Source organism: Calidris pugnax, unplaced genomic scaffold (genome assembly GCF_001431845.1).
Source record: "Calidris pugnax isolate Ruff unplaced genomic scaffold, ASM143184v1 scaffold31, whole genome shotgun sequence".
Taxonomy (NCBI): Eukaryota; Metazoa; Chordata; class Aves; order Charadriiformes; family Scolopacidae; genus Calidris; species Calidris pugnax.
Window position 1 is genome coordinate 978,272 of NW_015090786.1, and position 14,834 is coordinate 993,105.

At 38.3% G+C, this 14,834-nt stretch overlaps 1 protein-coding gene across 2 annotated transcripts in view; it reads right to left on the reverse strand.

Annotated features, from left to right (window-relative positions):
• The window catches only part of TBC1D32 (TBC1 domain family, member 32), a 78,607-nt gene extending 64,176 nt beyond the window's left edge, over window positions 1-14,431 (reverse strand). Inside the window, exons 1-11 of one of the 2 annotated variants that reach the window (XM_014966492.1) lie at window positions 14,317-14,431; window positions 10,892-11,046; window positions 8,016-8,177; window positions 5,059-5,230; window positions 4,338-4,409; window positions 3,020-3,145; window positions 2,015-2,093; window positions 1,762-1,862; window positions 1,615-1,676; window positions 971-1,115; window positions 186-245 (exon numbers count right to left, since the gene is read on the reverse strand). In XM_014966492.1, coding sequence (XP_014821978.1) covers window positions 186-245; window positions 971-1,115; window positions 1,615-1,676; window positions 1,762-1,862; window positions 2,015-2,093; window positions 3,020-3,145; window positions 4,338-4,409; window positions 5,059-5,230; window positions 8,016-8,177; window positions 10,892-11,046 — 1,134 coding nt within the window. In that variant the 5' untranslated portion in view covers window positions 14,317-14,431. Of the gene's footprint in view, window positions 1-185; window positions 246-970; window positions 1,116-1,614; window positions 1,677-1,761; window positions 1,863-2,014; window positions 2,094-3,019; window positions 3,146-4,337; window positions 4,410-5,058; window positions 5,237-8,015; window positions 8,178-10,891; window positions 11,047-14,316 lie in introns of both variants that reach the window. The other variant, XM_014966491.1, reaches the window with a different exon arrangement.
• Between the last annotated feature and the right edge of the window lie 403 nt (window positions 14,432-14,834).

A 14,834-nucleotide genomic window follows, 5' to 3' on the forward strand; every position in this document is an offset into this window, starting at 1 on the left:
TCACATACTCATCTTTGCATTTAACAATGATTCATTTAAGCAAACAGAAATAAAAAAAAATTAAAATCAAAAAAGCTAGCCAAACAACATGGAACAGCTCTGACAAAAGAGAAAAAAGGAAAAAAAGTGCTCAAACCACAAAGCAAGAACAAGTTCCAAGTAAATTTGCCTTAGGAAATACTTACCAAAGATTTATATTTCTTTTCCAAAAGCCTAAGTACCACTGTTCTGCTATAATACGCGTGCTAAAATGACAAAGAAGACCTAATGTCAACTTTAAACATGTAAGCTTTACTTTTTAATTAAAAAGTAGCAATTACAATTCTGTTCTACTAGGGATCCTGTACACAGCACAAATTCAATGTATTGAACTCTAGGTTGCATAAACCACTATTATACTCAATTGAGGCTTTTGTTTGCAGTACATTTAAGATGACAAAAAAAATTATGTCATTAGAAAAATGTGTAACAAAACATGCAATAAACAGAAAAACAATAACCACAGCTGAAACGTTACACTACGTGTTTTGACACTGCCCTATAAATCCTAAGTTTATATATGGTAGGGTGCAAAAAGCTCTAATGTCTACTGGAGGTTAGCAAGTTGTATGCAGCAGACCATATATATAACTGTACTGTCATGCTCATCACTTCTTCCAGAAAAATATTTGCATCTTCTGATCACTGCCAGTCAAATATGATAGTGGGACTGAAGTCCCAAAGCGCACTAGCTTCTCAGAAGTTTTATGTAACTGAATAGAAATGAAGGAAGAAAGTAGTATTAAAGGGCAAAGGACAGAAATGCCTAAAAAAACACCCACCCCAGACTTCCTTAATTACAGTGCTCATTATAGGTTGTGATCAGGTCACCATAGGTCTGTGATAATGACAGTCATAAATCAAACTTTTCAAAATACATGTCAGACATGAACAAGTTGTGCATTGTTGGCTTGCACCTTTTTTTGCTTACCGTCCACTTTTTAAACCATACTGCTTTGATATCTAACAGAGCCAACAAGTAGACTGGACTTAAACAATCTGGAGAGGCAGGATGGTTAGGCTCGTGTTTTACTGACAGAAGTGACAAGGTACTCTCTACTACTTCTTCCATATACCTTATGACACAAACAGGAAAAAAATGAACAGAAAATAAAAATCACTTAAATCTTTCTACCAGTAATACTCACAAACAAATTTCTGGTAAAACTTCATTGTTCCAATAAATCATAAATATCAACATCATCACCTTTAACGTGATCTTGTAAGGATATTAATTCTTTGGATTACCATGAATAAAATGAGTAACATACACGTGTATTTTCCACACACATACATATTTTACTACATTTGTTACTTTGTAAAACATCCGAATTATTTTTGTTAAAAAGCACTTAGAACACTTCAAAAGATAAGCAGCTTAACATGACCCACGACTACTCCTGTGCAACTTCCTTATTCCACTTTTCCCACCCTCCATTTATATTTCCCCCCCTTATCACTGACCAGCCATCTGTGCATCCTGTAGTCAACCTTATGCTAAAATTATATGCATCTAGTTATATGATGAAAATCATTAAATTAAGAAACAGTGACAGATCTTTGAATGTGGCATACTTTTCTGGATGACGAATCCAGGAAGAGGGAGCTTCCTTTTGGTACTCATTCAAAAGGCGGATCTGAAAATACAATTATTGAAATTAAAAATAAATGATGCATAACATTTCAGTAATGACAATAAAGGTGTAGAAATTTCATTTATACCTTTTTAAGTAAACGATTTATGTCTGCATTCAATACATCCAGACCAGTTGAAATACGAAGAGAATATTCTCCAGAAAGAAAGTACAATTCCAAGTGTTTTGCTAAAAAAGAAGGAAAAAAAACACCAAAACCAACTCACCTCCATGATAATAGTGGCAAAACGGACTGTATTATACAGCTTCATTACAAAATTTAACTGATTTTCATGAAGTACATGACTCGCGAAGCCTTAAAAGTAATTAAATGCACATACCTAAGCTTGTATAGACTTCTCTTGTCATATTAAATGGAGAAGAAGAAAATGTTTTTGCATAGAATCTAAGGATTTTCTCCTAAGGAAGAAAAAGCAAGCAATGTATTGAATAGTCATGTAACTGTGTATTATTATTGCACAATAATCAATATGTAGTGGCATTGTTCTTAATATTACATATTGCTCAGATACCTCTACAGATGTGAAGCGTATTTTATAAAAAAATACAGTTTGGGACTACAGAAACCTACAGTCCAAAGGAAATTGTACTAGAATATTTTAATTGACAGCACCTCACTGAGATACAAAGAAGCAGATGAGGGAACATTACTGTACTTTTCCATTAATATTAATGTTTTTATATTATTAAATGTACCAATGACTTGTAACTAGCATTGTTTCAAAAGAAACTATAGACCTTCTAAGCTGAAACAGAAATACATGACAGCAGCTGTCATATTTACAACGGCAAAAAGTTTTAGCAACTTTCATGTATTTGATAATCAGTTTAAAATTCAAAGAAAAAGAAAAAAGGCTTAATTGGCATAATAAATAATCTAAAATCAGTTTAAACAGCCGCCATTTTTTTTCTCATTAGTGCCTATATAATATTACTATGTATCATCTTCTCATCATCATGAAGCATATACCCAACTTAAACAGGAAATATGAACATGACTTTTTACAGTAGAGTTTTGTCAATTTTTTTTACGTCTGTTTGCTAAAAGACATCCAAACCTCTGATTTTCATTAAAAGGTATATAAACGAGTACTCCAGCCCCTAAAAAACCTACTGAAATCCTGCTGTAACTCTTTAAATCAAGACCTACTGGAATCACATAGTTCTTTTACATCAAAAGGAGTTTATTGGATACATACACAAATAATAAAATGTCTTGGGACCCTGGCTGGACTGCTCATAATGCACGTGTAACTTCTTATTCCTTTTCAGTACTCTTTACTAAGGCTACACATCTAATAACTAAATATGGAACATTAGCTTACACTGAATGTTGCATCAGGATCTGACAGAGACATCGTTAGATGCTTACGCAGATTTGGCCAACTCTCAGAGTTCAGTATATCAGAAGGAGGGGCAAAGCACAATGTCTGCAAAGCTTCTTGGCGAACCTGAAGTGGACAAAAACATAACCACCACACATCCTTTCACAGCAACCTCTCAAATACATAATTTACCATATAATTTGGAGGAAGGAAGAAACAGGACCTGACTGTAAAACAGATAAGGACCTCCAGAAAATTTATCTTCTATATTTTTTTGTGGTGATTTAGACAAACCTCTACATCACTAAGAAACAAAAAACTCAAATGTATATTTGAAGAAGCATGAACATAATTTTATATACAGGTTTTCAATACTGGATGCAAGGATTATGCTCTATTCTCTGCTTGTAATCAAGTTATTTTCTTATCAGAAAATATACAAAACTATCACCAAATACTACAAATCTGCTCTCTAAAAATTCAGTAAGGGAAACAGTTACTAGACGCTATGTTTGACTGCTGCATTTTCATCAGCATTATAATCTCAATAATTTAAAATTACTTTTTTTATTTGTTTGTAAACAACTTCTATCTCTAGCAATTTCTTTCATATTGCTGAAACAAACTATAGGAAATTTTAACAACATTTAATAGCATCAGATTTTTTACCTGGTTTTCTGAGAAAAGTCAATCAGAATGTTTATTCCAGCTCCTGTCTACCAGGCCTCTCTCAACTGCCAGACAATCCCAAACTAATCTTACTGAGACAGCACTCTCAAAATGGTGTTTCTCCAAGCTTCAAAAATACCAGCAGCTGGTGCTGGTTGGTGGTTAGAGACCCAAATTAGTACTGCCACTAACAGCAAGGCAAACCTAATTTGGACTTAATATATTCCACCTGGCAGCGGCTTGTTAGCAATCAGCAGCCATCTCTCTCTTCTGACAGGGGTAACACAAAGGACAACAGGGAAGTTACCAAGAAGGGCAAGGGGCACTTTTACAGAAAAATAAGCCTCAGTGACTTTATTTCTCACAGAACAACTTTTTTCCAAACTAAAATACCTATCTATAGTACATAAACTCCTAACAAAAAAAAAAATAAATCAAGTATCTGCTGCAATGCTAGCCTTTGAACCAGATGGTTATGAACAATGAAATACTGCGCTGCAGAGCAGTCGCTGCACTGACAACAAAGCCAAGATTCCACCTAGGTACACATGAATTCTTATGTTCATATAGAGTATGAACATAGAGTATATTTTCCAATCGCCATAAACACTGATTTGTATTAACATTTCAGTTCTTCTTTCAAACTTACTTCCTTAGGCTGAATAGGGTCAAGCTTTTCTGCAAGCAGCTGCAACTGTTCTTGACTCATGAACGTGTAACTCTGTAATATATATTATAAAATTATCATTAGAATATTTTATCAATCTGAACAGCAGAAGATTAAAATCATCAGTCTTTTTGATATCTAAATTACTTTTAATAATTAAAATGTCAGCATTTATACTAATTTAACATTAAAGCCAACAATCTAAATGTTCTCTGCCGTTTGCCCAAAGTTAAATTTACAGGAACAAAATTCTCGTTACATATTTTGCTTTGCTTTACTTAAAATTTTCCTGTATCTTCATAAAATCCTTTATAATAATTCATTCATTAAGTAATATAGCATGGTGCAGCAGTCTGGAAATGAACTGCACATTACTTGGCTCCTAAAATAAAATCACAAAAAGTTAGATGATGTATTGCTTTTACCACTATTTTATCTTTTCCTCTGCAGTACTTGCATAGGTACTTTAGAGCATATGAGCATCAGATCCATCTCATCTAGCAAATGCTATCTAAAAGTTAGACAGCTAGTATAAGCTTAGCACTTCAGAGTGAAAGAAATGGAATTAATTCGTCTTAGAATGTATCAAAGATAGGAAGGATTAATCTCTTTTTAGGGCTGCTTCTCAATCTCCACTGGCAGAAACTTAACAATTTTGCAGCACCACGCTTATTTCGTAACAGAGAGAGAAAACACATTGTACTTGGTTGAACGAGGAGTCGCTGTCAGAACAGTTGTCTGTGTAATAGCCACTCTGACGTTCTTTCTTGGTTTTACTATCCAGCTCCTTATTACGCAGCCGATCTTCTTCAAACTTGTTAATCAAAGACTCTACCACAACCATCATGACATTCTTCAAGGCATGCATCATTTCCCTGTATCTTCAAAGTAAAGATTGTTTTACTATTAAAAATCATAAAAAATACTGATTAAAAGTTATCATGAATAACTGACTATGGCATAACGCTACTTAGACCTTAAGTCACTGAATTTAGAGAAATGAATGAAAACCAAATGCAAATCTAAAATGAGCAACAAATATGTATGTACCTTAAAACAAATAGCTATATTTCAAATGTATAATAAAATTCCCTTTTCCCCTTCTAAAAGCATTCAATGTAATGCCACTAATATAATTCTCTTCGGGGAGGTTCTTAAGAAAGAACCATGTGAATCCACCGAAGGGGAGAATCTGTCCCTGGGGAAACAGGCCCATTCTCACCCTTGTTACTGTTTATGTTTCTTCAAATTCTACATCCAATTTTTCTCCTGCTATAAGCCTCGAGCAGAACCAATAAAAGAGAACACATCATCATGATTAAAGATCTTGATTACAGGTCATGCACACAAACCAATTTTCTTTCAACAAAACCAGATTTGTTCTAAGTTACGCAAATTGAATAATAATATCCACAAGGAAGCAACTCAAAATAAAAGATGCTTCAGAAAAACATCCTATTGTAAAATGTTGGTATTTTAGTTCAAATTATTTTTTAGTTTAAGGCTACTATTACTTATTTCACAGTGACCAAAGACATAAATTACCGTATTGTGCTTTAATATCCTCCTACCTCTCAAATGAAAAATACAAGATACAGTCATATTTAGTTCATTGGAGCTTTTTTGACCAACTTTAACATGCACAAAACCCCTAAGGTCCTGATCCTCGGGAAAAAAAGTACACAAACAGCATAATTTGAAAAACAGTCATCCAAACATCTGTTTTCTAGGTGAAAATAAAAGCCAAGAGTAGTTGATTAAGAACTGCTTTCTAACATAAATGACTGCACTATGAAAATACTGAATGTGCAACTAAGGAGTTAGACTCCTTAAGACATTTTTCTCCATAATTACCTTTAAGCACACTACCTTCCACAGAAAACTGGAACTTTGAATGATCATGAAATGATATCAAGACCATAACAGGGATACCCAATTAATGCTCAGTCAGAGTTCAGAATACTTGCAAACAGGTGACAAGAAAAGGATGATTCATAAAACATATTTTTGTGTGCTTCTAGATAGGAAATCTTTTGGAAAGAAAAGAAAAAAAAAGAAAATAAAATCTTCTAGAACAGAAACATACACTATTTTTAATTCCTTTCTTACTGAGGACACATAGTGAACAACAGGTATCACAATAAAATTCTAGTTCCACTAAAAAGAGAGATGGAGATTAAGTTAACATTGTGCAATAAAAACAGGTGAAAAAAATAGTTCAGCTGAAGTAGTGGATAAAATCATTTTAGTGGCTGAAATATACAAGAGTCAAAAATTGCCTTTTTTTGTTTTCTTCCTCTGCAACACATAAAAATGACCACTGATGCTAAAATAGTGAGGGGTTGGTTGGCTGTTTTTTCATTTTTAATCATTCACCATTTCAGGTACTCACTGTAGTTTCATTGTTTTCACACTGTAATGGTTCAACCTCAGTTCAAGCCCTCTATGACAATTAAAAATAGAGCAGCAAGGACCTGATTCACTATGATGACAAATATATACTATCTGTTTTAATTAAAGAAATACAATGTGATACATACACTAAACTTTTTAAGATTTACATATTTTCTGGAAATAACAGCTGTATATACTGAAATCCATTTTATAAGTACTACTGACTACTCCTTAAAAGAATCATGGCAATTATCTGCCTATGCAATTTGAAATACAAAGCATGAAAATCCAGTAAGAGAGTTACCAGCCTCTCCTCTCTGTTCCAAGGAAAAGTTATTTTAATGTCCATAGGAAGGTGAATAAAGTTAGTTTGGAAGAGATGAGTAAGAAAATAATTTAACTGGCACTCATAGAGTTTTCTTCTATTTAAGGCTTCTTTACTAAATACGGTATTCAAAGTCAAGTAACCTGGAGCACAGACCCTGTCGTGTGCCGATACGTGGTTTTGCACACCTACTGATTTCTGGCCATCTGACAGTCTGAGTCAAAAAATCTTGAATAATTATACACAGTTAGTCCACATACCAATTCTACGTTATACAGACATCACTGCAGAAGTACCTTAGCATGTACACCAAAACACAAAGCCAGGTAACTCAAACTTCAATTTTTAAACTGCTCAACGAAAGCAGATCTGACTAAACATGCTACTCCCATAAGGACACCTGATTTGCTGACCCCAGGAAGCAATCTTAAAAAAAAAACAAAACCAAAACAACAACATGTCTATGTCTCTGTGTATTCTAATCTATATTTTTAATGTTTTTTTAGAAAACAACATTATCATGCAGACTCTCCATTTATGTCTAAGGAAATTACCAAACTTTAATACCTGATAAAAGTGATTTTTTCTTTAAGCCAACTTCATATTACAACTGAATTTAACTTGTAGCTAGTGAAATAGTACGAAGTAGCAATTCTTCTCTTGAATCCTACCCCTGCCCAACTCCAGTCCTAGATAGATCAAAAACTTCACAGATTTGCTACTTAAATTTTTATGCAATAGTTCATAATTTTAATTTCAGAGTGAGACAAAGCATGACGAATTGCAATGTAGGATGGGAATATATGAATTGCTTTGCACTGATTTTTGAAAACAAAGAATTACTTTTGCCACCTATTGGTTCAGCATTCAAGTTCTAGAAAGGAGAAAGGAAGACAAAGACCAAGAATAAACAAAAATGTGAATTATATGTATATACTCACTCTTTTGATTCACGCGTCTTCTTAGTAACATGTTGGACAAGCGTGTCATAGCCAGATACTTCACCCTGATTTTGAGCAGAAGTACATTTTTCTGTTTCTTCTTCAATCACAGATCCCACAGTATTATTTATATGTTGCCTAAGGTATTTCACAAACTCATAGCTGCAACAAATATACAAAATTAAAATGTAACAGATTGCTGTGAGTTCACCATCAAATATTTTCAACATTATATTAATGTTTGCTGTCTTCTCTCTCAGCAGACCTGTTACTTTAAGGTAAGGGTTTATGACTTGCAGAGAAATAAACTTCAACGGTGTAAAAAAACACAATAAAGTTTTATCTTCTTCAATATGGTCGTTATCAGCATATTCCAGGAAGAAACAATACCAAGGAGTTTCTAATTTCCTTTTGTGCTTCTAAATGTAAAAATCTATTCAGACAAATGGTTAAGGTTTTGTATACAAAAATCATAGAATAACAGGAAATCTCAAATTTAGAATTCCAAAAGAAACATTACTTGGAGAATCCTGAACATAGCACTGTTTTAAGGTGCATCCATCTGCTATTACTATTTATGCAGTGTATGTACAAAAATCAGGAAAACCACAGAAAATAATTTATAAATTCCAGCATTTGAACACACCTAAGGCTTATGGAAGTCTATGTGTCATGACAGTATGCAGAAGATCTCACTCAAACTGACAAACTAGCTGTCTGTGATTGCATGTACATGTTAAACATAAAGAAACTGGCACTTTGCGCTCTTATTATTAGATAATAAGAATTCACAGAAACTTGTTGAAACCAAAGAATAACCAGAAAGATTCTCGCTGGGTCCTCAGACTCTGTATTAGCTATAGAAATTGCTAAAAAAGTAGCCCTCAGAGTGTACAAACAATTTTTGGTTAGTCTCCTGATTTGTATGACAGCAAGCACACAAAAAAGTAATCATAAATGAACAGTAGATCCATCATTATATTTTCATTATATCAAATGCAGACATGTCCCTATTTTGTGTTAACTTGGGTAAATACAGAGTGAGAAAAACTCAAATTAAAAAGTCAGTTCACAATGTAGGTACAGAGTCCAAAGCTATAAAATGCAAATGTAAATAAAAGCAACTGTTACAACAGCCAGCAACTTTTGCCTTTCTTCCATATTAATAAATTAATAACTATCAGACTACATTCAAGATACACTGAAAAAAAATAAGCACAGAAAATCATGTCTACACTTACTTCCTCACTGGATTGCCTACCTGTTCCATCAGGTGTAAGAGTCCTTCTCCCTCCCCGCTCAGCTTATTTCTATTCCTACATCACTTTCGTTCTCAGTGAAAGTAACAAAACTACATCTCAAGAAAGATGCAAAGATGTTTATTTGCATTGTCATTTGTCTTGTAGACTGGCTTTTTACTTCTGCAATAATGAAATTGCACATGACTCTCCACTGAGTGCAGGCTTTCATAAAACTTTCTCCCATTTGTTTTATGACAGTAACATTTCCAGGGTATACATTTTTGCAGAGACTGCTTCGCTCTGAAATACACAGCAATCAGATCATTTTTCATGCCACTACGTTTATGTCTGCTCAGTGTCCCAGCCTTGATCTTCTGCATCATTCTTCCACCTTAAAATGTTTTGTACCAAATAAGTGTTTCAGCAATGACAAAACTACTTCTTCACATGCAGAATCAAATCAGGCTAATCTGGCTGGGCTTACAGAGGAAGCACAAGGGGGCAGGGCAGGGGAGGAGTGTTAAAAACTCTAGGACTTTAATTTAAGGAAAAAATACAACAGAAAACATGTTATTTATATAGTTTAAAATCCTGATTTCTACTACCGCACCTGAATTTTGACCTTGGTTCAATTTTCTTTTTTATTAGGTTTCTGAGGAGCCTGTGTTTCTGTCTTTTCTGTCTTTTGGGAACAAAGGATAAAGTAAGGCCTCAAAATCTGATAAAATTACTGAGGCAAAATAACCATGAGGCAGAAACAGTGCTGATCAAAATGCTGAGCTGAACTAGAGTATTGGACAATCCAAAAGCACACACTACTAATAAAGGAGATGCAGTCTGGACGGATGGGGTAAGGGTCAAGGAGAAAGTTTCTTAATGATCTCACTAATAAATCACTATATGGCCTCTCTGACCTTCCATGAAAACCAGCCTACAGTGCTGCGGGTACGAACAAGACCAGAATACCTCCAGAACTACTCCAGCACCAGAGAGTAACTCACTTGATATTCCACTAAATGTCAGTTAGAACTTTTCTCATGAAAAGAAAGTATCTTTAGGAGCACCAATTTTTTTAACATACCAGAAAGAGAAATGGATGCCATGGTTTCACTGTTCTAATGGGGAAAGCTATGTATGCATTGTATGCATTGTTTCCACCAGTTGTGGGTTTTACTCCCTCATCCTGGATATTCTCCTAATAAGTCCTAAGAAGAAATACTGACAGCAGTAATTTCATAGGGGTTAAGTTGTTTGTGGCTTTTTTCTTACTCTGCATATCTTCCTTTAAATAAATATTTCTCTTTGAAAGTTACATGTAATTTTCAACTTCTAGCTTTGTATTACATTTCGTATATTACATGTACACATGTAATGCATTTCGTATATTACATGTACACATGCATCAGAGTTGGCTAAGTTAGGGAGTTTTGTAAGTTACTCTCTCACAAACAGCTCATCAATTACTATTACAGTAAAAATATATTACCAAAAGTAAAAAAAAAAAAAAAAAAAAAAAAAAAAAAAAAACCTCTATCATTCACACAGCAATATAAATTGTCAACATTTCCTACTAATAATGTAGTTCAACACATTTCACCTCCTTCAAAATATTAAAAATAGCAGAAGTATTTTTACTTGTGAAAATTCTCATCTGTTTCTTCCAAATGCAAGAGAATCTCTTCTGCGCATTCTACTGATGGGGCTCCAGTGATTTTTTCCTTCACGCTCTGCAGCAACTGTCTAAGCATAGACTGTAACAGAGCTTCATCTTCACTTGTAAAGCGAGACATCTGTATAAAGCAAATAAAAAATTAGCAAACTTTCATAGTTCCCTCCCCTCAAGATGCCAAGAAAAGCAAAAATCCCTCAAAATGACACTTTTTTTCCTGTTATCAACAACATGAGATAGTCTATCAAAAGACATGATCACAGACCGGTAGCTATTTGACAGAGCTCATCTTCAGACAAACTGGAAACAAAATAGTCAAATCAGTTTTAATAAACCTCCTGTTATCTTAGTACAATATTCTTAAATGAGATACTGCATTAAGAAAAGCCTGAATATTCCTGTTCGTAGTTGGTTGAGGACTTGCCCATAATTTTTTTAAAAGGGTTTTCTACAGATGTAATGACTCTATCTTGATTAGAAACATCTACAAGCCCCCCAGCTGCTTCTCATCTACTATCACTACCCACTTCTGATTTTTGGATCCCTCTACTCAGAGCTGTTGCCATGCCCATGATCAAAGGTGCTGGCAAGCTTTTGCAAGGGCCAGGTGGAATTATCAAAACTGTTTAATTTCGCTGCATAAGGTAATCAACACAGCAGTGACCTGAGAGAGTCCTGTCATCTTAACCCTAATGCTACTGGGAAAAACTGGGAGGAGCAGCAGCAGTGAGAAACTGCAAACATCTGTCAAGTCCAGAAGACAGTGTCTTACTGGTTTAATTTTCAAGGGTTGCAAAAAAACCCCAAAGCTCCATTTCTATCTTGATTAATAAATTAACCTAAATTCATGGTTTAAACTTCTTTATATGCCAAGAATACTTCCAACCTCCAGTGGCAGTTCTAGCTTATATATTTCTATTCTATTTGAGGAAGAATGATTTTGAGAACTTTGACATTTTTTTTATTAAAAAAAAAGGTCAATCAAAGATTCTCTAAGCACCTGTGAAGAAGCAATATACACACTTGGAAGAGACAATATAATAAATCACATCTTCAGACAAACACTCTTCACTAACAAAAAATCAAAGCCATATAGGACCAGCTGGAGGAGTTACCCTTTCTGAAAGGTAATGCTTCCTTGAGTTAGCAGCTCTCTGTGGTAAGTAGCACAGCTGCTGAACATTTTACTTTGATCAAACTTAATTCAACATTAAATCAATCATATTTCCTAAAGCAGCATTAAAATAAAATTAAAAACAAAACAAACCCCCCCCCCCCCCACCCCGCTATTATGGGATCCTCGTTCTCTTTTTCCACTTAAATACAAGGTTAGGACACTAAAGTGCTTCATAAGCCTTTCAGGTCTGCATAAATGGATGCCTTAATTTCAGATATGCCCCCCCCCCCCCCCAAATCCTTTGCAATAATCTTAACTCCCTGATTTGCAGTCCTTCTTTATAAATCAAAGTTTCAAGATATTTAAATGAAGTCAATGCACTTTTAGGTCTATAGAAACCACTCTCATAAGTCTTAAATTTTGACCTTAACACTGCATAATATCCTAATAATAATACTACCCAGTATCTGGATACTGGTTGGCAACTGGTGCAAAGCCCTGCTCAAATTATACATCAAGACAAAGCATGAGAATATGCAGTTTCATCTCCAGTTTGCTTTGAAAACTCTTATTTCATTTATGTAATCACTAACACAGATAGTTATCTTAAAATTCATTTGTAAAGGCCTGTGGCTTCTTGTGTTCAGTTTTTTGGTGGTTTTGAGGGATTGTTTTCCCCCAGAACACATATCCTCACTCAGTTTTTCAGAGAAAATTTAAATGATTATTTTCTACCTAAAAAAAATGTCACCCCAGGCCTAGCCTGTGCAGCCTTTTCAAGCTCAAATACATTTTCCCAGCCCTGTCCCACAACTGCAAGGCCTGCCCCAAAACCCAGGGGACAATTTGGAACCGGCCCACTGCGAAACAGCATTTACCCTCACACAAGCCTTCGCTTGAGCAAGGCTTTGAACAACAACAACAACAAAAGTGATAATTTCAGCAACAAACCAACGGCAGCAGTTAACAGAAACACAAGCAGCTCGAGAACTCTCACCCCCTCTCTGTTTTTACCCAGAAGGTTGGAAGGGACCTTAAAGATCATAGAATCATAGAATCATTCAGGTTGGAAGAGACCCTTGGGATCGAGTCCAACCATCTCCCCTACTCTACAAAGTCCTCCCCTACACCATATCCCTCAGTACCGCATCTAAACGTCCCTTAAACACAGCCAGGGATGGTGACTCAACCACCTCCCTGGGCAGCCTGTTCCAATGCCCGACCACTCTTTCAGTGAAAAATTCCTTCCTAATGTTCAGTCTAAACCTACCCTGTTGGAGCTTGAAGCCATTCCCTCTCGTTCTATTGTTAATTACCTGTGAGAAGAGACCAGCACCAACCTCTCTACAGTGTCCTTTCAAGTAGTTGTAGAGGGTGATGAGGTCTCCCCTCAGCCTCCTCTTCCTCATACTAAACAGCCCCAGCTCCTTCAGCCGCTCTTCATATGATTTGTCTTCTAGGGCCTTCACTAGTTTCGTTGCCCTCCTCTGCACTCGCTCCAGCACCTCCAGATCTCTCTTGGATTGAGGTGCCCAGAACTGGACACAACACTCGAGGTGTGGCCTCACCAGTGCTGAGTACAGGGGCATAATCACCTCCCTACTTCTGCTGGTCACACTATTTCTAATACAAGCCAGAATGCCATTGGCTTTCTTGGCCACCTGGGCACACGGCCGGCTCATATTCAGCTGCAAAGATCATGGAGTTCCAACCCCCCTGCCCTGGGCAGGGACAGCTCCCACCAGAGCAGGTTGCTCAAGGCCCCATCCAGCCTGGCCTTGAACCCCTCCAGGGATGGGGCAGCCACAGCTTCCCCGGGCAACCTGTTCCAGTGTCTCGCCGCCCTCAGCGTGAAAAATTCCTTCCCGATATCTAATCCAAACCACACAACCGCCTGTCTGGTTTTGGCAGCGACCAGATTTACCGTGACAACTCACGTACTGCCGCAGCTTGTCTTTTTCAGAGCCTCAGGAGCAGAGGCAAACCCCCACCAGATCCTTCTCTCTCGCTACCGCTCAAAGCCCAGAGGGCCCCGGCCAGGGCACCCTGCACCCACTCGCCCGGATTCCGGCAGCCCGCTGCGGTCTCCCCCGCTCCCCTCACCCCGCGGAGGTCTCCGAGTGCCCTCTGCCCCCGCCCCGGAGCCCCGCACTCCCAGTTCCGCCCAGCCCGGTGCTGCGGGGGGTTGACAGAGAGGGGCCCTCCCCGGGTCGCTGCCCCCGCTCCGCTCCGAGCCCAGCCCAGCCGAGCACCCCCCGGGCCGGCGGGAATCACCTCGAGGCGGCGGCCGGCCCTTCCCCGTATCGGCGGCCGCGCGTCTCCCCGGGCGGCGGCCCTTAGCAACCGGCGGCGCCCGCTGCCGGCTCTCGGAGGGCCCTTCGCAACATCGCGAGAGGCCGGCGGGAGGGCCGGGCCGCCTCAGCCCGCCGCCTGCCGCCCCTGCCCGGCTGGGGAGAGCCGCTCGCTCCGTCCCAAGCCGGCCCCGGGGTGGGACCCTCGACCCTCGCTGGCCCCGGGCCCGCCGTCGCCGCAGCTTTCCCTGGGCAGCGGCGGGGCGGGAGGGGCGCCCTTAGCAACCGGCGGCGCCCGCTGCCGGCTCTCGGAGGGCCCTTCGCAACATCGCGAGAGGCCGGCGGGAGGGCCGGGCCGCCTCAGCCCGCCGCCTGCCGCCCCTGCCCGGCTGGGGAGAGCCGCTCGCTCCGTCCCAAGCCGGCCCCGGGGTGGGACCCTCGACCCTCGCTGGCCCCGGGCCCGCCGTCGCCGCAGCTTTCCCTGGGCAGCGGCGGGGCGGG